Genomic DNA, 23,850 nt, shown 5'->3' on the forward strand with positions numbered 1-23,850 from the left:
TCATGTGGTATATTTTTATAGCCAGGTTTGTTTAATCTCCTTACTTTCAGTTTCCAGAATGCCAAACACTTGTCCTGACACCACTGAGACAGGGCTCATGTATTGTCAGCCCAAATTGGACAGCTGAGTAGAAAGCAACATGAGCTTGTGGGATCTGGCAAGGTGTAACGAATAAGTAAGAATTCTAGTATGAGCATCAGTTGATTAGCAGTGCAATGATTATATGCTTTGTAATTTAATGCCTAGCATTATGTTCCAGAGTTAATGTCCCCTGGAGAGGAACTGAATGCTTGTAATTCTCCCCAAGCTAGAGCCCCGGAGGCCACTGAAGCAGTTAGGCAATACTGCATCAGGTACATTCAGCTTTCAGTGCTTCCCTAGGAAAGACTTGCATTCTAAAGCAGTTTCATGGCAAAATGATGGATGCCATTCCCAGGGAATCAGGGAATACCATTGCCTCTTCAGGTTATGTTTACTTTGAGCTAAAGGCCTCTCAACTTTATTTTGGTACAGCTTTGTTTCATTTATCCCTAATGGTGCAGTTGCAACCACTCCAACGGTGGCTCCTTTGATATCCTGCGAGCATTGTCACATATCAGATACCATAGGCAAGGCAAAATCTCCTTTGTTCTACATGACAAACAAATATTAGAGGGTCAAAAATGCAGATATTAGTCTCCTGAAAGTTCCCTTGATGTGTTGACATCATTCACTTTTCAGCAACAAATGCAACTGAAAGGGCAACACCAGTACCTCGTATGTGCCTCTGGTATGCCTGGAAGCAGCATTTCCTCACACTATAACTTTTGACCATAATTGCTGTTGTTTCCCCATTGTCCTTCTCAAGAGATCTGCAGGTCACCTTTGTGTGCTGCTATCCAGTTATTGCCTCTTGAGATGTGCACCATTCATGCTTTTATGTGTATTATGGCTTTCATATTTCACCGGTGTTGGCAGAATTTTAAGGGAACAGCATTTTACTCCCATTGCAGGCTTCCCCTGGCTCAGGTGATACCCACCTTGCCTGTGATGATGGACCAGTTAAGACAGATGCTGGCCACATTGCCTGTTTCCTGTGTTCAGGAGCTGTATTCCACATTGAGATCCTCATTCAGCAGACTATAACAAACAGATAGTTCCCACCCACTGAGAGCTCGCTGCCTAGGGTTATGGAAAAATATATCAAGTGGAGGTCAAAGAGTAGTAGAGAGCAATAATAAAACACTGGCCACCCTGCTTTCCATGGACCTCTTGCCTCAGGGGTAACAGTCAACCTTGCCTGTGTAGGACCAGCTGTCTCTTGCTTAATACATACATACACACATGCACACACACACAGCCTGAGCATAAATTAAACAGCCTTTAGAGCACTAACAAAGAGCAAACGCTAAATTCAAGCCAGATGCGACCCACTACTCAGACACCAGCAAGCAGCTTTGGGCTGGAGTTCCATGTTCTTGGAGGTTGCAGTCCTCATGGAAGGCTCCAGCACTTAAAATCCAGTGGGTGTTCTGGAAGGTCTCACCCTTCCTCCAGTTTACAGGACTCCTGCACCCAGGCTATCATCCAACAAGCAGGCTGGCTGTCCTGGTGCCCCTGCACTTTGCCTAAACACTATACTTTTTGGTAGAAAGCAGGTGAGGAGGGATTTATGCCAATAATGTCGGTTTAACTACGTTCTAATTAGATATTTGGAAAACATGTGGATGTAAACCTTTAGAGCCCATTCCTATGTCAGTGTAGGCCTTTCTTTCGGGGCCTATGTAATTCAGACTTTTCTTGCTGATGTTAGATCTGAGTCTCTCATATCCAGTGTAGCAGACAACGGAGTCAATGCAGGGCTGAGCAGGCAAAATGGAGCAGAAACCCTGTTGCAGAGTATCCTGCTCCATGGCTTCAGAAAGAACAGCGGATCTGGAGAAAATATCAGTGGCCTTGCTGCTTAGAGCGAATGCCTGTGGGAGAAGAGCCATCAGAATGGATTTGTGGATTAGGAAATCCCTTGTGAACAAGTCCAAAGCTGTCCTGGAAATTACATTTTTAATTTCAAAAGACAGCTTCTTCTGAATTTTTTCCTTTCTGATTAACTAGGAATTCCATCAGCATCCCCATTATTTTTTGCCAACTAAAACTCTGTTTGAGTTTCAGTCCATAAAGCTCGATCAAATGCGTTTTACTGTTGCTGTCTAAACATTTCGTCTGGTTAATGCCTAACTTCAAGCATTTTTAATATTTGTACTTCCTAAATTATCCGGGGAGAAGCCACTGATCCTAGGCCAAACGCTGATGTCATTTACACCAACAATTAGCGCAGCGTTGCCCGGTTCGGCTCAGGGGCTGGAGGCGCTGCTGTCCTCCCGCGTTCCTCCCGCAGATGGAGCCGCCCCACTTGGCTTTCCCCCGCTCAGCGCCCGGGCAAAAGGCGGCAGGGAAAACGGCCCGGCTGGATTTCAGCCTTGCACATGAAAGGTGTTTCTGCCCTCCTTGACTGAACCTTCGCTTGTCAGACTAATGGTGGCGGGGGAGAGAAGCCGATCTCCGAAGTGCAGAGAAAAAGGACGGGATTTCACGCACGGGCAATATGTCATGAAACAGCAGTCAGAAAAGTCTGAGTCAAATGCAAAGTGAAATCTTCACAGGAGAAGGAAGCAGGCCCAGCTGAGCCCCCCTGCAATGGTGTGTTTTGGGGTACAGCTGCCTCTTGCAAACACTTTTTAGAGACCTAAAAAAGCTCTGTCACTGGCTAAAAATAAGCCTTGGCACGTTTCACGCAGACGTTGAGAAGCCCTGTTGTAGATAGGAACTAAAGCTCACCAGCCCTGCAAGGTAAGGTCTGAGCTCTTTTCTAGATGGAAAAGGTCTTTTTCAGGAGGAAAGTGAGGCAGCAAAGGTGGGCTGTGCATACTTCATGATTAGGTAGAAGTATTTTGGCAGGAGGTGAGACTTTTTATCTTTTTGTTATAACAGTGCTCCCTACTGTGCCAGCAGTTGTAATGGTACAAAGGTGTGTTGTGGTGGTAAGATTTGCCCCACATAAGCATTTTATTCTGATAAAAGCACTTGGATGACAACACAGTCAAGTTAATACTAGAGTTTGTATAGCTTTACTGAACTAAAGTTGAAGCAGTGCAACCTTGGTATACAGATAAGGACAAAGTATCTTATCCAAATATATGGAGCAAGTAAATGACTGATCTGGGAATAGCTCACAGCAGTCGTTCTTCCCAAGCTGCTTCTCAGACTGCCCAAAACTATTCTGTTCACATTTCTTCTCACCCAAGGGTGACACAAAGCATCATTGTTTGTCAAAATGTCATGGCTTAAAAAGAGATGCCGCACTCTTATTTAGAAAACCAAGAGAAACAAAACATTGGAAAGTATTTGTCTCCTGTCTGTCCTCCTTTCAGTGACACCTGTAATTTTTGTGTGTGCTTCTAGAGGAGTGAGTTTAGTCAGGCCTGGCAAAATGCAGATGTTTCTGTAGAATCACTTGTGATAGTGATTTGGGTTGTTCAGGTTTTGTTTTTAATGTATATTTACCAATGTAAATTTATGCAGAGACCAGCATACCCATCTGTCAAGTGAAAGTACGACAGTGGCTTAACAGTATACATCTAACTACTTGTAATATATTCATTATTGGAAATGGCTCTGTCCCTGAGGAATTTCATGAAGCCTTGGATCTCCAGTTTCCTCTCCATGTAGGTGTGGGACTCGGCTCACAGAGCCCTGCAATGGAGACAGTCTTAATAAGAGACAAAACAAAGAGGAATGCAGTCTCCAAAGGGAGGAGGAAGCGAGGGGACAGGGGACAAGGAAAGGCTTGACACAGCTACCAAATATGATCATCCAAAAGTATAATGGGAGGTGTAGTAATAGCAAATGAAGAGAAAATGACCTTTTATTGGGAGAAGCAGTAGGGCAGATTCACCACTGCACCCCATGTGAAGGTTATGCTTTAGTTGTGCTGTTCTCCATTTGAGCTGCTTTATTTCCACGGCTCTGCATCCCTGTCTGAGCCACCACAAACCTCACTTTTGTAGCAGTTCAGATAATGGACATTCCTGTTATCCTCTTCAGATTAGCATTTGCCAGCTGTCTTCCCTGTGTGTTACACCAAAAGTTGTCTTCCTTGCGCCCCACAGAGAAGCTGTATGGGCAAGGTGGAATGGCCAAGGAGCTGTTCTCTCCAAAGAGTACCCACAAGCAAGACCACAGAGCACTGGTCATGTGAGAGTCACTAGGGGCAGCTGGAGCAGGCACACATGGCTCTTCAGCTACGCCAGACTGAAATATTTCAAGACAGTCATCAAACTCAAATTAAATATTTCTCAAGTTCAGAATATTTTTTTTCGAACTCCATTTTTCTGTGGAAAAACTCTGTTAATTCAGTATTTTGGGACAAAAATTAATTTTGAATTATCTGGATTTCCCTTGGGAAGGAAATTCTGCTTTTCTATGAGCTGGAAGTGATGTATCCTAAAATTCCCAGGCAACAATCTCATATTGGTATTTTTAATTCTGAGGACCATTCCCATGAGTTTCTAGTGTTTTTAAAGTAGGTCAAATTTTGAACACAAAAAAACCTTAAGAGTTATGCCCCTTTCATCTTTTCTTAGGAGCAATAAGCCTTTTTGGTATTATTGCTGGCTTAAATATTAAACAGGAAGCAAATTACATTTCCAGTCATTAAAGTACAATAGAACAGCTCTATTGTCTGAATCAGTGCAATATTAGGTCAGATTGTCACAAAAAGCTCGAAAATGAAGTCATATTGAAAGAATGCAATAAATTAGACTTTCTGTGCTTTCACAGTGAGCTCTGCCTGGTGAGGGACTATTTCTTCAGTCCTGCCAATTAAGGTAGGGCATTTGTCCCCCAAAACTTGAATTCTGTAAACATCTATATGGCATTTGATATTCACGTATGCATAAAGCTACCACAAAAACACAACACATTCCAATGTTGCTGTTTACAAGAGTCCAATCTCACTTCACCAATAATGGCATTTGCTTGCAACTCCATTGGTGTGAAAGGAATTGCCCCCTATGCCATTTGAGCTCAGGCAGCACAAAGATGTAGCTCTACAGAGCGGCCTTTTGTCATGGTGCTCTTCCAGTCAAACCCCTGCTCACAAAAATGTAATGCTAGGACAGACCTGAAAGGTCTTGCAGGGACAAGCGTAGACAACACTCGACAGGATCTGACACCTAGGGCCTGGTAGCCTCCCAGAGTGTTGTCCTGACTGTACTTATAATCTTGCATTTGCCATGAAACCCAACAACAAAGCTAGGCAGAAGCTGGCACATGCTGCTGCTCAGAGAGGTGACATGCTACCATGGCTCTGACTGCTACTGTCATGCCTTCAGGAGGAGCAGGAGCTGCTGGCTGTTGCTGAAAGTCCTGGGGAGGTTTGGGTTGTTTCTTGCAGATGCTCTGTTCCCAGTGTTGCAGTTCCCAGCCTGTCCCAGCAAGGCAGCATGCCAGTCAGGATCTTCCTGCTTGGCTGCCTTGGGAAACAGTCCAGAGGGCAGCTGACCCCAATCTGCTGTAATTTTAAAAGCATCCACCATCAGGGATCCTATGGCCTCTGAAGACTATTACAGAGCTGAACCCACAGGAGTTTATTGCCAGAACTTTGTATCATTCCCCTCATTCATTCTTCCCTTTTCTAGTCTAAACAAATCTAGTTCCTTTGTTCTTCTTTTGTAGGCCATGTTTTTTAAGACCCTTACCATTGCCACTTCAAAGATTTTAGTCTCTGATCTTTATCACCTCTTCTAAATGCAGTGGATGAAACCAAACACAGTATTTCAGCTGAGGCCTCCTTGAAACTGGGTACAGAAGAACTATTTCTCCCTGGGCTTACTTCTGGTATGACTTGTGTTTGAATACCCTAGCATGAGATTTGTCCTCTTCTCCTTTGCTTTTTACTTCACTTGTGATTTAGCCTGACCTCTCTAGTCCTCTTATGTCATCTTTTTGCCTCCTCAAAGAGGGAAATTTGTTAACTATAGTTCTTATATAGTTGATTTATATTTCTATATCATGCTAAGCAATTCTATTAAATACCAGGTTGTTAGTTGGATTGCTTCCTGAAATTAACACAGTTGGGTCTCATCAGAGTTTCTGAGAGGTTTGTAACATATTTGAGCACAATTTCTAACCATAAATTTTGAAAGTGTGTTCCTTATCTTACAATTGTTAATGATGACATCAAAAAGAAGAAGACCAACATCACCACTGGAAATGCTGTTCCCTCTTGTGTGAGGAAATCACCACTAACTTGCTGGACATCGCTGATACAAGTGCAACTCCCACTGGAAATGTGGCCTTATGAACCATGGTGAACAACAAATGGTGTTGAAGGAGAAGAACCTCTTCTTCTGCATCTCTTTGAAATCAGGCCCCTGCCCCTCCACAGCATGCACCATAAATATACATCCATGTATGAATTCATTGCCACCTCCGCCCAGAGTTACCTGGAGTTGCTAGATGGGAGGTGTCTGCTCTTTAATGGTCACATTATTTCCCACTCAGTGGAATAGCTCAGCTAGGGAAGCCTTCAGCTCATTCTTGATACTTAGTTACAGACTGTGAAAGATTTATGTATATGAAGTGTGCTCAGTTTTACTGTCATGCGACATTGTTTTGACAGCCCAGATGAAGTTCCAGGTATGACATTATCAAACAGAATATGCCCTAGAGAAATTATTTTTCTGAGTATTTTATTTCACACTCTGTCTCATCTTAAAAATGCAGAACAGGCCACAAGAAATGAGAAGGAAATTAAAGCTTTGATTCGGCACAGAACTTCAGCATATGCTTATGTTGAAGCAGCTATGCAGTCAGAATGTGCCCATGGTTAAAATCCTACTGCTTCACTACAATATTGATCTGAGTCTGATGGGGGTCTTTACCTTCTTCTAATACCAGATTTAATTTGCTTACTCCCATTATATGAAAAAAAAAAAACAAATAAAAAAATCCCTCCAATGTACAAACAGCTACATAGACTAAAAATAAGAGACTCTCTTCTAATTGTTATAATTGGGCAAAAGAGATGTAACCCATGTAAGTGGAATAAAAATATAAAGGTAATGCCTTGTTAAAGGAGGTACTGGGGGGGGGGGAGAGAAATGGGCTTGTATTTTATGCACCAGTTCTGAAATTGAATGTGTGAAGGGAGTGAGGGCTGCCTTAAGAGAAGCCCTTGAGGATGATGAGAGGGAAGAAGGCAGGCCCTGTCCTGGTAAGGACCTCCCACAAACCCCAACTCATGGGGCAGAGGAGCTTTCTTCAGACAGGTAGTGGAGTCACCCAAGCAGTGGGACACGTGGTTGTGCAGGGAGGACCACAACAAGGGACACTTGCCGGAACACTGGTGACAAACTTTGACATGGAAGATGGAGAAACCATCCGGAATGGGAGTGCTTCCCTGCATGGCTCCAAGAGACACATACAAACACTTGTGATAGGAGCGTGCGAAGAAACTTGGGTGAGGGTGGTCATTTTACATTGGGTGGTCCACGCAAACAGAAGGACAGAGAAAAGCAAAGGTAACCGATCTCTAGGATGAGGGAATTGGAGAAGCGTTGTGCTGGATCACATTGGAATAGTCTGGCAGGAAAATAGGCAAGTAGGAAACTCAGCATTCTTCAAAGGAATGATAACCACCAAATCTCAACTAACCTAGTGTACAGGAAGGAAGGATGGTAAGTGAATAATTTAGTTAAAGCATGAGTTTAATTTGACTGGAAACAAGAAGGAAGCATGCAGAACGGGGAAGGTAGGTCAGATGGGCAGAGTTCTGAAAGAACAGTGCGAGCATCAAGGACTTCAATCATTAACACGAGCAAACCCCACAAAAAAACCCAGAGATATTGAGAACAGTTAAAAACTCTATAAATACAGTAATGGTGTAAGAACAAAGGAAGGCCCGGGCCTTCTCTTTAATGGCAAAGGAGGGAGCTGACGCAGCCCACTGCCCTCCGGGCCCTCCTGGAGGAACGAGCGCTCTTGGGGCTCAGAGGACCTCGCTCAGGACCCGGCTGCAAACCCAACACCCACAAAGGGCGCCTTTGCTGCAAGAGCGCCTGCCGGCTCTGCCTGCGGGGCTCTCTGCCCCACCCGTGGGACAGAGGCGAGGCATCCCTGGGCCAGCGCAGGGACGAGAGAAGCGCTCCTGGGAAAACGCCTTCCCCTCGCTGGAAGGGCTGAGCGCCTCGCACAGGCTGCGGGGCGGGCGGGCGCGCTACCGCGGCTCCTGCGAGCGAGGAAGGAAACGATTCTGCGTCCCTTCCTCCCACCCCCGGGACAGCCCGTCCGCCCCCCCGTTCCCTGTTCCCTGGCCCCGGCCAGGCCCCCCCGGGACCCGCCGCGGGCTCCGGGCGGGGGCGGGGGCGCCGCCCATTGGCCGAGCGCCGCCCGTCTGCCGCCCTCCCGTTGGCCGCGCCGCCGCCGGCCCCGCCCCGCCGCTGCTCTCCCATTGGCCGCCATCGCTGGCGGGGCCCCGCCCCGGCCCCGCCTCCCCGGGGTCATTTAAGTTTATGGAGGAAAATAAATAAATAAAGCGGGAAATAGAAATGCGTAGAAGGCGGGGGGCGGGGCGGGGGCGAGCGCAACCTAACCTGCTGCCTGCCCCGCGGCGGCCAATCGGTACCCGAGTGCCGGCAGGACTGACACCTCCGCCCAGCCAGTCAGCGCTCCCGAGCGGCGAAGGCTGCCCCTAGCCTTCTAAAATCCGGCCAATGAGAGGCGCCGCCCGTTTGACCGACGTTTGCGCCTTCTAATAGGAGGGGCGCGTAGCGGACCGGCTTCGCCTATCGAGGACTAGCCGTGAGTCGCGAGGAGGGGGCCGGGCCCAGACGGCGGCGGGAGGCGGGGCCCGCCCCTGATTGGCGGCGCTGCGAGCCAATGGGTGCGGGCCGGCGGGGCGGGGGGGCCGGGGGCCAATGAGGGGGCCCTGCGAGGCGGCGGCGGCCGCCTCTGAAAGTGCCGCGAGCCGGCGGCGCCCAGCGCAGCGCAGGGGAAGATGAGAGAGGTACCGGCGCTTCCGGGGTCAGCGCGCGGCCGGGGGCGGGGCCCGCGCCTGCTCCGCCCACCGGGGGCGGGGCGGGCGGGTGAGGGGCGGTGGGGGGGGCGAGGGGCTCCGGCGTCCCGGCGTAGAGGAAGAGTTCGTATCTCGGGAGGGAGCGGAGCCCGTGGTCCCGGAGGGGGCACGGCTCGCACCCGCTGCCTCCCGGAGTTTTTTTTCACCGTCCCGAAAAAGTTTGGGAGCCGGCGGGGCCACTCCCCTGAGGGTGCGCGCGGCCGGAGAGGGAGACTTGGCACCGACATTCCCCCGCTTGTCCCCCCCCGTGCCGCTCCTCCGCCTCCTCCTGCTCCAGCCGCGCCGCTGGGAAAAGTTGGCGGCGCTCGTTTGTGAGCGAGGCTCGGGGAGGGAAGAGATGCCCGAGAAGCGCCTGGACACAATCCCGTATAGTGTGCTCTGGCATGACCCCGCTCGGGCGGAGAGGTTGGACCGGATGACCCAGTGTGGCCCCTTCCAACCTCGCCCAGCCTGTGGTTCGGTGGCAGTGAGAGGGCAGGCCGGGGGCATCCCCCGGGAGAAAGGCAGTGCCGGTGCCCGCGATGCCCCGCGGGATGGCACCGGGGCGCGGAGGAGCTGCTCGTCCTCCCGCACCGGAGAGCTCCGCTGCCTGGGGTTTTTTTGGGTTTGGTTCATTTTTGATGCCGTCCCCGAGGGCTCACGGAGCAAATCCGCTGTTCCCCGTTTCCCCGCTGAGGCTCTGGCAGCGCGGTCCCGCCCGAGCGCACCGCGCGTCCCACAGCGCTTCCAGAGCCGTCGGTGCTGTCCTTCCCCCAGCGCCGGCAGCCCCTGTGCCCAGGGGACAGGGCGGTGTGCCCAGGGGACAGGGCGGTGTGCCCCCTTTCCGTGTCCTGTCAGCAGGGAAGGGGCTCGGCCTTTGTCGGTGGGAGCGCAGGAAGGGAATGGATTTGCAGGCTGAGAAGGAGACGGGCTGCCGCACTGCCCGTGGCGTTCTCAGCGTTTGCGTCCTTCTGCAGCCGAGCGAGTCGGTGTTTCTCAGGTTAAAAGCCCTCCTGTCAGCCTTGGAGCCCTCTGTGCTGAATGGCAAATGGGAAATTGGGAGAAAGTAAGACTCACGGTCGAGTAAAGCAAACTAATGTGCAAAGCCTGGAGCTCGGCTCTCTGAGCAGAGTAATTATTTAGGAGCAAAAAGTATCTCCATAAAAGCTGTTATTGTCTACAGCTACTGGATCGCAGAACTGAAATCCGAGCACCTTCATGGGTCTTTCTGAATGCCTGGGATGTGCTCTCGTATAGAAATGATGTCTTTGGAATTTACGGGGCTGAGGTTGTAGAAATGCAGAACCATTTCACATCTATGAGTCTCGGGGTGCTTTGCAAGGAAGAGTAACTCCAGACAAAAATAAATCTGGGATAGGAAAGTACTATATCCTTCTCTTACAAACACAAAACCCCCTCAGAGACAAGAGCTCTTTCAGCTGTTCAGAGGATGCAATGAGGACACAGTACTAGAGCTGGCTGGGAGGATCCTTCCCTCCCCAGTGGAAAATGTGGTATTTGTGAAGTTGCAGTTTTCTGCAAGAAAGTTCCAGTTTTACAGGGAAAAAAAATGTTACATTATTCTGACCGGAAAATTAAAGTGATGGTTCATGGCTACCTGCCTTGCAGACTTCTGTCAATTCTACTTTCTGCTCACAGGGAGAAAGCACAGTTAACAAAATCTCCCCCTTAGAGACTTCCATCTTTTTTTTTTTTTCTTTTTTTTTTTTTTTTTTTTCTTTTTAGTCCCCTGCTTTCCTTTCTTTTAAAGGAATTGCTTGGATTTTTTATTCCACAAAGGACGTGAGAGCTTTACTTCTTACTCTGAAACGCAAATAAATATTTTTTCACAGCACAAAAATTCCAGTATTTGGCCAGCCTGATTCAAAACTTCTGGAAACTTGGGGCCAGATCTTTGGCTTGTACAAACTGGCTAGTTCCATTGTGTTTAGTCCACAGAGGATTTGGCCCTAGTTAATTAATGGTTCACTCGAGGTCATGCAGCGAGTTGATTTTTAAAGCTGGAGACTGAATCCAGAGCTGTTATTATTCAATCCTGTCATATATCTTGAAGTTTACTGCACAACATTATATTTTTCTTAGACAAGCTGGATTAATAAGAGGCAGAATCCACGAGGCTCTGATTGCAACTTTTCTTAAAAATCATGTTTTTAAAAAAATCTATTCAATCGTGATCTTACTAGAAAAGCGAGTAAATATGTTGTAATTAGTGCATAGGTGACACTGACTACCGAGGGAGAGAGAGGCCTGAAAAACTGCTTTTGTTATTTAAACCTTTCTTTCAAAGTACAAAAGCATTTGATTGGCACTTCACTGATTTAATAGTCCATTTGTAATGCAGGAAGAACATTACAGAAAATTTTAGCATTATTTTAAATGTCATCATTTAATCTGTAGGTGTTTTTAAAAAATCCTCATTTCTAGGAGGAGAAAACTTTCTGATAGCATGTGGAATCTGTGACTAGTTAGTTGTTAAAGCTATGAATGCTTCCAAAACGAAATGGTTTATGAATCTTAAAATGTATCCTGTTTGTTGTGTTAGCACAAAAGTAAAATACAAGAAAGATCCTTCTGGCTGAGGATTTGATGTTTGGTCTTACAATGCTATAACATTAGGAATGGAACCTAAGCCCTCTGGTTTAACATCAGGGTTGCCAGCATTCATATTAAAGGGAAGAACTGTTCAGATCCTGTGCAGCAGCAGTGCCAGCTGTATGAGATACCAGCTAGTCCATTCGACATCTGAATTTACAGAGGTGGTCTTTCACCTGTACTTGCATAAAGATGCTTTATGAAGGTCGATATTTTTTTCTGTTTTACACATGAGGAAGGTACAAAGATCAGAAATCCAAACAGACTGGATGCAGTCACCCCTTTCCCCCAATGCTGCTGATTTTTCAGGGGAAAATAAGATTTCATAAAGTTCATAAAGACTTGTCTCTGCCTTCCAAATGTTTGAAGAGTGGTTTCATTGCTAGAATATTATATGCTAGAAAGCTCAGAATTAAACAGCACTGAAATGACTTCCCAATGTCAAAGAGCAGTCAGTGACAGAGTTTGAACAGCCCTTCTGCCTCCCAGGCCACAGCTGCACCTATTGGCTTCATTGTCCCATCCCTCCTACGCACATGCATGCCTGGCATTGTTTTGGAAATACAGCAGGAACTTGATAATTCAAACTGATGACTCGGAGAGCCACTTGTGGAATTAATTTATTGGGTAAATTAATGACTAGATGTGCAGGCAGATTAAAAAAAAAAAAAAAAAAAAAAAGGCAAAAATTTAAAAAACCCCAGCTGTGTCATAGTGTATGGATTGTTTTGTTACCTCTGTGATTTATTTGCCACTGCATGAATTGAGTATCCTGGAAAATATTTTCTTAGAAATTTTGTGAATAAAGTCTTAAATCTCAGCATGGTTTTGTTCTTGTTATGTAAATCTGTATGGGGAATTGGGTTTTCAGCTCTTCAATGACGAGTTATAATTTGGGATTAGAAATTAATCCATAGCACCTATTTTGTGGCACAGGATTTATAGCATGCCTCAGAGGTTAAACCACAGCCTTAGTATAGTGATCGGTGCTGTAGGCTTATTTGATTTCGGCAGGGCTGCCTGCCTAAGACAAATAGGATTTGATCCTTGCTGGGTAACCTTGGTCAAATTCCAGGTGGCCCTCAAGACTTACTATTTCCATCTTGGTATTAGAAAATCAGTGTGTTCTTTCTGTTTATTTTTCACAGGGCCTCAGTATTGTTCAGTACAGTTTGTCATGTGAGGCTGTAAATCCCTTCAAGCGAGCTGGAATTTTAGATTTGCAAACTGTTCCCAAATGATTGCATGTGTATCATGAAGGAAAAGGCAGTCCTCTAGCTGAGAATGGACAAAACTTACCGAGTTTAGCTCATTGAGATTCCAGAGTGACTGCAGATATTAATGTAGAAGATTCTTCGGGGAAAAATAATTATTTTTAATTTGCTCAAAGTACCAAATTAATGTTAAGTAAGCAGAATTCATCTCTAATTGCCCAAGAAATCTTACCAGCAATTTAGGCTATCTGAAGAAGTATTGCAGAGAGTGTGCACAAGTCATTACATTATTGATAAACAAACAAACAAAAAGATACAGTGTCTCAAAATGGGAGCTATTAGTAAATTTTGCCTGTTTACTCTTACATAGGTGTGCTGACCCTTGATCTTGAGTACCAGAGCAACTCGAGCAAGTCAAAATTCAGTTCTCTAATTTTCATTAGCAGTATATTCACTGAGAGGAATCATTGAGCATATCTGAAACAGAAGAAAAGAGTTGCCATTTACCATTTTGCTGAAATGAGAGGTGATTTTGGAGGTGATTTTGGAAGGTCTCTGTCACTTTGGGAAGTCTTGTGTTTGTGGCCTGAGTAGGGTGAGCATGAAAAAAAGAGATCTTGGTGTGTAGATCAATTTGTGCTTACTGATATCAGTGGATCTCAGATTATACACTGATTTTCCCAGATATTCATGAAAGATGCCTCAAGGAATACCAGAATAAGATGATTTTGTTGTCAATTTTTCTTGTAAGAGAAAGTTCTGATTTTGACTCTCTAACAGCTTATTCCTTCATCTTTCTTTATTTTTTAAATCCAATATGGGGTCCAACCCAGTTATTGCTTCTTATATTTTATCAGTCTGGGTTCCTGGCTTAAGACTTGGGCCTTATGAAGCTCAAATAGCATATTTGACTATGGGAAAAATTGCTCAGTCTTTGTTGCCTATCTGTACAACAGGAATAATACCATCTGCTGTCATCACGAATATTTGCAAAGGTATGTACGCAGAGAATTTCAAAATGCAGCCATCAGGGTTATAAATAATATCTAAAGTTATAATTTCAGATGACGGGTGCCAGTTTTTCCATTGGCTGTTTGGTTTGACAATAAATGCCAGTGTCAGTAGTTTTATAAACTTTGGTGTAGTTATTCTGGGTTTGCATCAGAAAACAGAAGGTGGCTTAGACATGAATTTCCTCTTTGAAATAACTGAAGTGACATCAGTGGAATTATACAGGAATGATTTTGGCATTGATACTGCTGAAAGACATAGTGCTCTCTGAGTGCTTTGGCCTCATACAAAGTGAGCTGTATTAGTAGTACAGGAGTTCAAAGCTTTGGAATTGTAGTGTCCTCTTTACCATTTAAAGTTTTCAAGTACTGCAGCTAGCAAGTACCGCTTCTGGAGGAACTTCCAGGATTCAAAAATGCGTGTTTCCCACCCAACAGTAATTGTGCAGATGAATTACTTAATTTCCCATATGACCTTCAGCATATCCATTTGACTAAAGCTTAAGAAAGTAGACGTTTAAAAGCATTTTTGTAACAAACTCCAGTCAGACATCTAGGCTGCTTTTCTTATACATAACACTTTCTATTTCCAGACACTGTAAATATTGGCCTTCAGAATAGCTTTGTGCAGTGTTTACTCACATCACTTTATGGAACATGAAGAAAGCAGAAAATACCCACTGTTTCCAAAACTGGTGATAATTTTTTAACTGCTTGTATTTTTGTATGTATCTTTTGAGACCCTGAGGCTTTATTTCTACCGCCACTGGTTCTGGACACTTCCCTCTCCCACTGATGCTAGTTGTAAGTTGCAGTCATTAAGTTTAACTGTCTTCAAGGTAGATATTAAATACTGTCAAAACTCATGTAGAAGCTACAGCTTTTAGGTGCAGTAAAACCAGGGCAAAGTTCTGGGAAACAGGCTGGAAGTGCCTGAAGTTTGGGCCTCTAGAAAAACTGTCATTCTTCTCTATTTTTAAATGTACCAGAATGAAATTAGGGTTTGAAATGGCAGGTGCTGCTGTTCTCCTGTTAAAAGTGGCAATATCTTTTTGTTAAGCAGTTTTTTGTTTCATAACTGTTAAGTAAATAAATAAAATCTTTGTGCTGTTTAGGTGGAGTTTAAATGTGGGGTCCAGATTGTCTCCAAAACAATTTGTAGGACTTCTCCGCCATTGTAGTGTATGAATAACACCCACTGAACTCAATGTGAGGGTTTTTTTATCGTGTGGCTGAAAAGAAGGGTCCCTATTTATAGCATTCAAACGTTGGCAGGTGCAAGACTGGTGAGAAATGTTAGTCTCACACATACAAACTAGTTGTTTAGGAGAGACTTCTACGTGGTGGGAGCTGCTCCTCGCTGGGCCGCTAGAATCAACAGCGTTGCTCAGTGGCTGTCTTCTTGTTGAGATCAATCAGCTTGCATTTCCAGGAGGGTGTGTAACGAAGAAGGGCCTGATGGTGCTGATTGCAGTAATATACATAGCTATGGCAGCCTTAGCTATTATTTATAGAAGTGCTAATTATATCAATAGAAATAGCAATATTAATACTGTTAAGTGTCAGAATCCACGCTTGACAGCATGAACTAAACACAGCTACTGTGAAACAAAGCAGCCAGCTTGTCTCCCTTGTCAAACCACCAATATGCATTTCAGGAAGAGTACACACCCACCTTAATTGCTTGGGGTCTCACCATTTTTGCTCATCTTGTTATATCACTATCATTTCAAGCTGAAAACTCACAAGACCGGCTGTTCCCATGAAGTGTAGACTGTATTCAAAGTCAGTCTGGAAAATTCAAACTGTGGCTAGAAGTGTTACAGTGGATTCCAGTTTAAAGCTGTCATCCTGCAATGCTGGAGACTACGAGTGTCTTGAAGTTCAGAATCTGACCCAAACTTCTTTTTTTTTTCAGTCTCTATCCTACCGCTTCTTGTTTACAACATAGTTGGTGAGGACACACGTAGATTTCAGTACCCACAGTTACCTTCAGACTACGTTATAGCCAGCCTTAATTGGCATCTTTTAAAGGGCAGAAATCATATTACCAAAAAACAAACAAAACTAAAAGAAAACAAGAGCATATTGAGACTTATTGTCTGGCTGCTTTTTTAACATTTAAAATATGCTTGATTTCCTGTCACAGCTCTTGTTACATCTGCCTACCTCTTGTGACAGTGTTTTAGACTGACTTCCCACAGGAGCTTACAAATCAAGCAGGTTAATGTCTTCATTAAAACTGAATAACAGTTTACTTTGGGAAAAAAACATATTAAATATTTCAGGATATTGAACACCAAACTACTATTAAGCTTTAACTAATGCATTTACTTTGCTGACACTTGCTCTCCGATGGGACGTGTAGCTCAAGTTAATGTCACTCGAAGTGATGTTTAAGACTTCATGAGAAAGTGTTTCCAATCCCTTCTAGATGATTTTACTCTAATTCTATCACTCTGTACTTGAGAAAAAGTTTTAAATAAGTTATTTCAGCAACTTGCCATCCCTATTTTGGAAGTGTACTGGGTATAAATGTCTCCTTTAGAGTTTTAAATAATCCTTTCTATGTCCTAGATACACGTGGTGCATTGTGTAGAGAGACTGACAGGCTGTTGGCCTCCGGACACATAAAGAATGTCCTTAGCATGCTCTGCCTTTGGGAGGAAGATACAAGGATTGTTGCAAACAGAAAAGGTTTGGGTTTTGTCACCCATGACTGCGATCTACCTTAAGGCATGACTGATTTAGTGGATCGGGGATAGAAATGGAGGCACATGACCAGTAGGTCAAGGTTTCTCAGCTGGCAAGTGGAGATATTCTGCGTGGGCTGCTGTTACTGCAGAGCTGTGGGCTTGTGTCGTTCTCACTCTACAGAATCCATTTGCAGTGATGCCATGTGGGACACAGGGGCATCCCATCAGTAATAGGAATGGGGTTTGTTTGGGTTTCTTTTGTTCATGTTGCAATGCAAATTCTGTTGGTGTAATTTGCTTTATCAGCTCTTTTGTTTTTGTTGGGATTTTTTTTGACCTCTCCATTTGGCAATCCCACAGTTTACTTATCTATTATCAGAGCTATGTCAGACAGTGATGCGTCATTCTTTCTGGATCCGACTGCAGCAGCATCCCAGTGCATGATGCAATCAAACAACATTCCTCCGCTGGCAGATTTAGACCAATCCTTTTGAAGTTTGTTAATGTATCCAAAATCAAAGCCACTTTCAGTTCTACGCTGTAAGAATGCTGATACTTTGTTGCAACCCTTCCCATCGTTGGTCTGTAATAATCCTGGAACTCTGCTGACATCCCTTTAAACTCTGTGAACAGGTGATCTGTGAGTAAATCTCCCTGAGGATTTACAAACTTCCTTGAATTATTTACATCTGCTGTAGGAATTCTGTCTTGCATTGCATACTGGGCTGATTGCATAGATGATACAAACTGAGCGGTGCAGAAAGAAGTGGAGGATGTGCCTAGAACATAAAGATATGCCTTAGACTCATGAATATATTGCATAAAAAATAATTCATACTGTAATGCTGTCGGCATTTGCTGTGTTAACTTCAGGGAAAGAAAATTGTCCACAAAACTTAGGCTCTTGGTCACAGTCTTAAAGAAATGGTTGAGAAAGATGAATGGCTTAGAGAATAATTTATGCAATAGGACAAAAATAAAAAGCCTGGTTTAACTACTAGTGGGTATCTGAAAGACGTCATTGCTCAGTGGTGATGTTCTGGAATATAATGAGCACTAGCCTCATCTCATTTGGCAAACGTGGTAATTCCTGGTAGGACAGGAGATAATTAATGAGTGCACATGGAATATGATTTTTTTTTTTTTATTTTAACTCATGGTCACAATGCATTTAAGTTCAGTAGAGTAGAAAAAAGTAATTAATAGTTTTAGTAGAATTAGTCTGTGGGGCACTCCACTTTTTAAATAAACAAATACAGATCAATATTTTCTTGAATTTACTGGTCATGCACATTTATTCAGTGTATTGTAATTCACTCCCTTTAAGTCGTTCCACATGTCACATTTTTGGGAATTTTACATTTGTGGTTTGAAAACAAGAATTTTTGTGCCTAATCCTGCCTTGCAAGATAAATAAGGCAGACCTGTTTTTGTTACCACAGTGGCTGTGTACTTGTACTCTTGTGGTGCAGATACATACTCAGGTTCATGATTTGCTTTCTGAGAGGCCTTGTGGACATTTGTTAAGTCTTTGCATTTTGGTCCAGTAAAATGTAATATTTTGGTCAAAGGGCGTTGATTTTATTGGAACAGAAGTTACCGAAAACCAAGAACTGAGATGAAGAGGGTTAATAATTCCACTTTGTCAATGATGGCTCGCCTTGGTGCCGCTGGGGGACATTCACCCAGCCTTGCTGTCTGGGGCTGATTCACTGGGGCTGATAATGTGGTGCTTTTCACCTGAGCAGCACTGCTCCTGGACAGCAATAACCTGGACCTGACCTGATGAGCATGCTAACTCCAGATTCCCAATTAGTGTGGATGTTATTGGCATGTGCACATTCTAACAGGAACTGGGGAGTCCCAGATGAGATCAGTGCCCCATCCAGAGCTGCTGGGTATTTTACATGCTGAGGTGCTGCCTCAGGAAGCTTTTAGTTCAAAAGGCAAGTCAGGAGAGAGGTGAGGAGAGCAAAAAGTTAGAATTTCTGCTGTTGTGGTGCAGGCCAAGACACTGGGAAAAATTGGATGATTTTATTGGGATAATCCAGGGAAAGGAAATAGAGGTTTTCAGAGGCAAGTAACTCCCACTGAAGCAAGTATGGGAGTGATGTGCCAACCTGCCATTTGTGCCTTTGAAAATTTCCCCAGGGAGTCTATTGTAGAGCCAAGCATGGAACTCTGATCTTCAGTTCCCCACCAGACAATCGTTCCTTTTTCCTTTAAGTGTTTTTAATTGAAAAATACCATCTGAACAGTGTCTGTAAAGAATTATTTTTCCTCAGAACCTCCAAGAGAAAAGCAAAATGATGTGCTGCAGCAATAAATTAACCAGGGATCAAAATAAAAACCACAGTCTTGTTATGAAAACCAGAACTGGTGGGTAAATACTGTGAATTTATGACACCACTGGAAAAATAAATCCACTCTGGTAAATGTTAATAGTTTTAGAAATGAAGATTTTTGGTTTAATTATTAAACTATTCAAAACTCTTCTAAGCAGACTTCACATGCAAAAAGCTACAGAATGTTTAAAAAAACATACAGAAGTTTATCCCTTGCTTTTTTGCAGGCACTATTTATATCTGTGTCGGTGTTTGTTTCAGAGGAGAGAATAAAACTGAAGTCCACATGACCCTATGTTACTCTCCCCAAACAGCAGTAACATTTTTCCTCTTATATAGGGTTGAACTTACATTCACTCATGTCCTCATCACTTTGTTAGGAGGTAGACTCCTTTTCCCGTTTTGCAGGTTGGGAAACACTGGCAGAACTCAAGGTTACACAAATACAGAGAAATGGTGAGAGTCAGATTACGCTGCTGGAGTGACCCATGTTCAGGCCACTCCAACACGTCCCCTAATAATATTTTACAAGCCTGAGCCATCTGTGTGTGATGAGATCAGAAGTAAGGAAGTCTGTAGTTGCCAAGAGAATTTTAGCAAGCAGAATTGTACAACTACAGAGAAATCCTACAGCATCGACAAGGAAAGCTCAGAGAAATATTCAGACTGAGCTCTTTTTGACTCTTTTAATTGGAGACTGCTCTTGTTAAATTTTAAAGGTTTTGTTCTTCCTGTTGCACACCCAATTGTTACTGACTGTATTGTGAGCTTTGCATACATTTTTAGGAGTCTCCAAATGGCTAAGCCCGTATTTTGCGAAAGCAGGAAGACTCTACTGCTGCATCTCCCTGTGCACATGGAGGGGTAGTCAACCCCTACATCTTGGCTGCATCCCAGTGGTTTGGCTTCCGTCCCCTCACAAACACACACACACACAAGCTCAGAAGTACCCCAAACAGGAGAGCCCCCTGAGAATTCCCTTCTCCTGAGCCACGGACTTCTTGCCATGTGTGGACTTCACATCAGTGAGACGGGCTGTTCCTTACATCTTCCTTCTTTCACTTGTGTAAGACGAATGTCACAAAAACAAATAAATACAAAGTATAGGCCTTTCAAAAGCTCTCAGCATAAGTTTCACTTTTCTCCCTTTGAACACAACCGGGACTTGACTTGACTGGAGGTGGAATTAAGCCCACATTGAGCGTTTTCAACACCTGCAGTCATAGAAGAATTTATAATCCTACAAAAGGGATTCTGAAGTTCTTCAAAGGATATGAATATTTAGCTCTCAAGAATGGTTCTGATTCTGGAACAGAAAGTCCCTTGAGCTGCTTTCTTGGTTACTATGGGTTAAGTTCAAGTAAGCTTTCTCTCAGTTTGTTTTATTAGAAAATGGTATTTATTTGACTGTGGTATGCTACCTAAAATTGTTATAATTTGTTCCTTTATTTCCATAAACATTTCTCTGTTTGTTTTGGAAGAGTGGTTATTTAAGAAAAAAAAAACAACAAAAAACCCAAAGTAAGCTTAAAAATATATTGCTTGTCTCCCATATCAAATTTTCTCTTGTAATCAGTGTATATAATTTTCCTATGGCACCAATCTAAACAAAAAAAGGCAAACAAAAGAAAAGAGAGGGAAGAGATACATTAGAATCTATTTTCAGGATGGCATATCAGACCACACGCACTTATGGGGTAGAATAGATTTATTATTTTGGGCAGTACAGTGGAACTTATGAGAAGCTTTCTTTTTTTATACAAAGTTAGTTCAGAGTAGATTAAAGTTTATTTCAAACTCAGCATATTTGACCTCAAGCATCATAAGAGTCATGTAGAATTGGCTCATGCTATTAAATTCCTACAGCGAACTCCATAATAATGATTAATTTCTTTCATAAACTCTCTTCATAATTAATACAGGTTTCATTGTGGGCACTGCTATTCTCATATTGATTATCTCTACAATTTAGATTGGACTCATAAAATGATGTCTTTGTTTACTCTGATGACCAGACATTTATTTTACTTGGATAACTCTCATCATTTGCTAACTGGACTGGGGATATTACTATCATAGAAATTACAAATATTTCAGACCTATTCTGTGCAAGAGCAGGGATAATTTTTGGCACCTGAGATTAATAATACTTTGGTGTTTTCTGAGTTCTTTATGAACAATTAATTAAGCTTTAAGACACCCTTCTGAAATAGGAAAGCATTAGTAGCCTCCTGCACTGGATAAACTCATATTTAGAGATCTTGACTGACTTAGTTCAAGTCACTTGTCAAGTTGTCTACATTCAAGTTGGATATAACCCATATTTGCTGATTTGCTATCTTATCCTTCAGTTCTGAGTTTTTCTCACCTGGCATGACAGTTTTTGATGTGGCAGAGCTCCTTCTGGCAAAATACACATTTTAAAAAAATATAATAGCTGGGTATGCTTTAGCTGCTTGAACAAGTGTAGACCTTTCTTGTTGCTTGTTTCTTTTCGAAAATAATTTAATTTTATTTCTAAGAGTCTTTCATAAACTACAGTAAAATCAGCGGACTTCTAAGACTCTAATAATCCCTTGTAAAAAACCCTCAAAACATGACTTTCATGTTTCAGACAGACTTCAGGAGAAGCAGCTTTAGCTGGAAAAGCAGAAAACAGTGAATGATGGTATGGAGACGATAAAGAGCCACAAACCAGATTTTGTAACATTACCCTGTGCACTCCATACAGTGTTGTCAACAGGTGAGCCTTTCTCTTGGTCAGTCTTGTGTATGTTAACTATGTAAATCCACTTTATTGCAATATTAAAGCAAACCCTTCCCATAAAACGGAGAGATCTCAAGGATGAGGGCAGTACATTTTGTTTAGTTTGTTGCCCAGACCCTGAAGGGTCCCGAGCCCCATGGCGGATGCTGAGCTCTCCTTGTTTTGTTAACTTCAGGGGGTGCTGGGGGGAAGTTGCAGCGACAGGCAGAAGTTAATCTTTGGAAAGCCCTGGAGACAAACAGGAATTCCATTTTTTTGAGTTGAATTCAGCCATCCTGCTGTTGCCAAACCTACAAGCAGAAGGAAATGTGGATGTAAAAAGCAGCACGTATATACATATTAATGCTTCCAGTACTGCATCCCCCATGCCTGAGGACAGTAAGTGCAACTGAGGACATTGTGAGGTTTACAAGAGTACCTCACATGTTGAGATGCTTTATAGTCCCCCCTGTGAATAGCCTAGCGAAAACCATATGTGAAATATAAATATACTGGGACTTAAAAATGGAGCTGCATTCCAGCCTTTTAAGTTAATTTTGTAACATGCTGCATCTGAGGGCTTAATGTGTGTTGTATCCAATGCTAGCTGAATACTGCAGGGCTTAATAAATGCAGCGTGTACTGGAGACACCAGAGGGGCTGATGGAAGACGTGAGAGGAGAAGGAGGAGAAGATGGCGGAAATAGCACATTTTAGGGAAAGAACAAATCCGGTTTGAGCCAACTGCGGGCCTGCTTCCTTCAGTCCGAAGGCAACAATGAACTCCCGTTGTCATGCTGAGTCAGTTGGCAGTGACTCACTTTATCAGTCTCAAAATTGTCCAGCATTTCATCAGAACTGGATTACACAATGGGTTTTTCCTTTTCCCCCTTTTTTTTTTTTCCCAATACACTTTTAGTATTAATAGGCCCGTAAATCATCTGATGTTAACATGTTTCCTCATTAACTTCTACTTTTTTAATTATAAGATTAATAATCATACAACTTCCCAAAGAGGGAGGTACAGTAATCCCAACTTGACTTGAAATTCTCAAGGAAAAACTTTTGTAGTTATGCGATTCTCTCCGTTAAAAATAAGTTAAAGCCTTTTGTTACTTTCCACAGGATATTGGCATAGCTAACATATGCTCACAATTGTTCAGCTGAGGTATGTGTTCTCTGTTGGGTGTGGAGAGAAAACTTGTATGTGGAAACAGCAGCCAATGTATCAAAGTTGAATTTTTCTCCCCAGCATGACTTTTTTAAGGTTTTTTTCTGCAAAAGCCTGTTGGAGAAAACACTCAAATGCAGTATATTATCCACTGAAACCATGCACACAAATGATGTGATGAATTTTATGGGTGTATTTGTCCCTTGAACACAAAAAGACACGTTACCTAAAATGCAAAGTGTGTGATTCTGTACTTGAAAACAAGAATATCTTCACAGTCTCTGTAGTTAGTGAAAAAATTTAGGTCTATGAAGCTTTATATCTAACTCTGCATATTGGTGCACTTACCAGATTCTTTGATTTTAGCACCTACACTGTTACACAGTTTCAATGAAAGTGATATGAATAAACCAAAAATGTGTAAAAAGTGATGCTGAGCTGGCTGGACAGCAATGCATCTGTTCTAAAATCCAGCATTTCTAAGTTCAGCCATCTTGTCTGCCCTAATTTAACATCTGTATTTTCCACCTGCACGATTAAATTAATTGTGTTCAATCAAATCCATTTTTTAATCACATATTGAGGGCAAAACATGTATCTTCAGTTTTTAATATTAGAATTTTTGAGATACCTGGAATATGTTCAATGCCTGTCCCAACACTGACGTCTTATCCTGGGTTTAATCCCATCCGTCTGTGTTTCGAATTTGTCCTGGTGGCTATGAAATGGAAAGCTTCCAAGAGTCTTTGAATAATTTTTTAATTTTGTTCTTCAGTGGTTCTAGTTCTTTGTTGTTAATTAGATCAAACCACATTTCCACTGAGGCTGTAATGGTAGTGTCATCAGCCTGTAATCTGTCAAGTCCCTCTGAAACCTCCTTCAACTGCTTTTGTAAATTTAGTACCTCTCTGTAAAGTTCCTTGCAGAGAAAAACGTGTGCTATTTTTTGATCAAAGTCCTTCTT

The 23,850-nt window shown here is 43.1% G+C and overlaps 2 protein-coding genes across 2 annotated transcripts in view; both read left to right on the plus strand.

The window, feature by feature from the left end:
- The first annotated feature begins 7,955 nt into the window (after window positions 1-7,955).
- On the plus strand, window positions 7,956-8,567 carry LOC134548522 (basic proline-rich protein-like). Its single transcript, XM_063393425.1, has one exon. It carries the CDS (start codon window positions 7,956-7,958, stop codon window positions 8,565-8,567), a length of 612 nt encoding a protein of 203 aa, XP_063249495.1.
- A 385-nt stretch (window positions 8,568-8,952) lies between these two features.
- The window catches only part of LOC134548834 (zinc finger and BTB domain-containing protein 20), a 472,135-nt gene continuing 457,237 nt past the window's right edge, over window positions 8,953-23,850 (plus strand). The window contains exon 1 of the mRNA XM_063393948.1: window positions 8,953-9,043. The gene's annotated coding sequence lies outside the window, so the exon portion shown is untranslated. The remainder of the gene's footprint in view (window positions 9,044-23,850) is intronic.

The sequence above is a fragment of the Prinia subflava genome, chromosome 3 (assembly GCF_021018805.1).
Source record: "Prinia subflava isolate CZ2003 ecotype Zambia chromosome 3, Cam_Psub_1.2, whole genome shotgun sequence".
Classification (NCBI taxonomy): domain Eukaryota; kingdom Metazoa; phylum Chordata; class Aves; order Passeriformes; family Cisticolidae; genus Prinia; species Prinia subflava.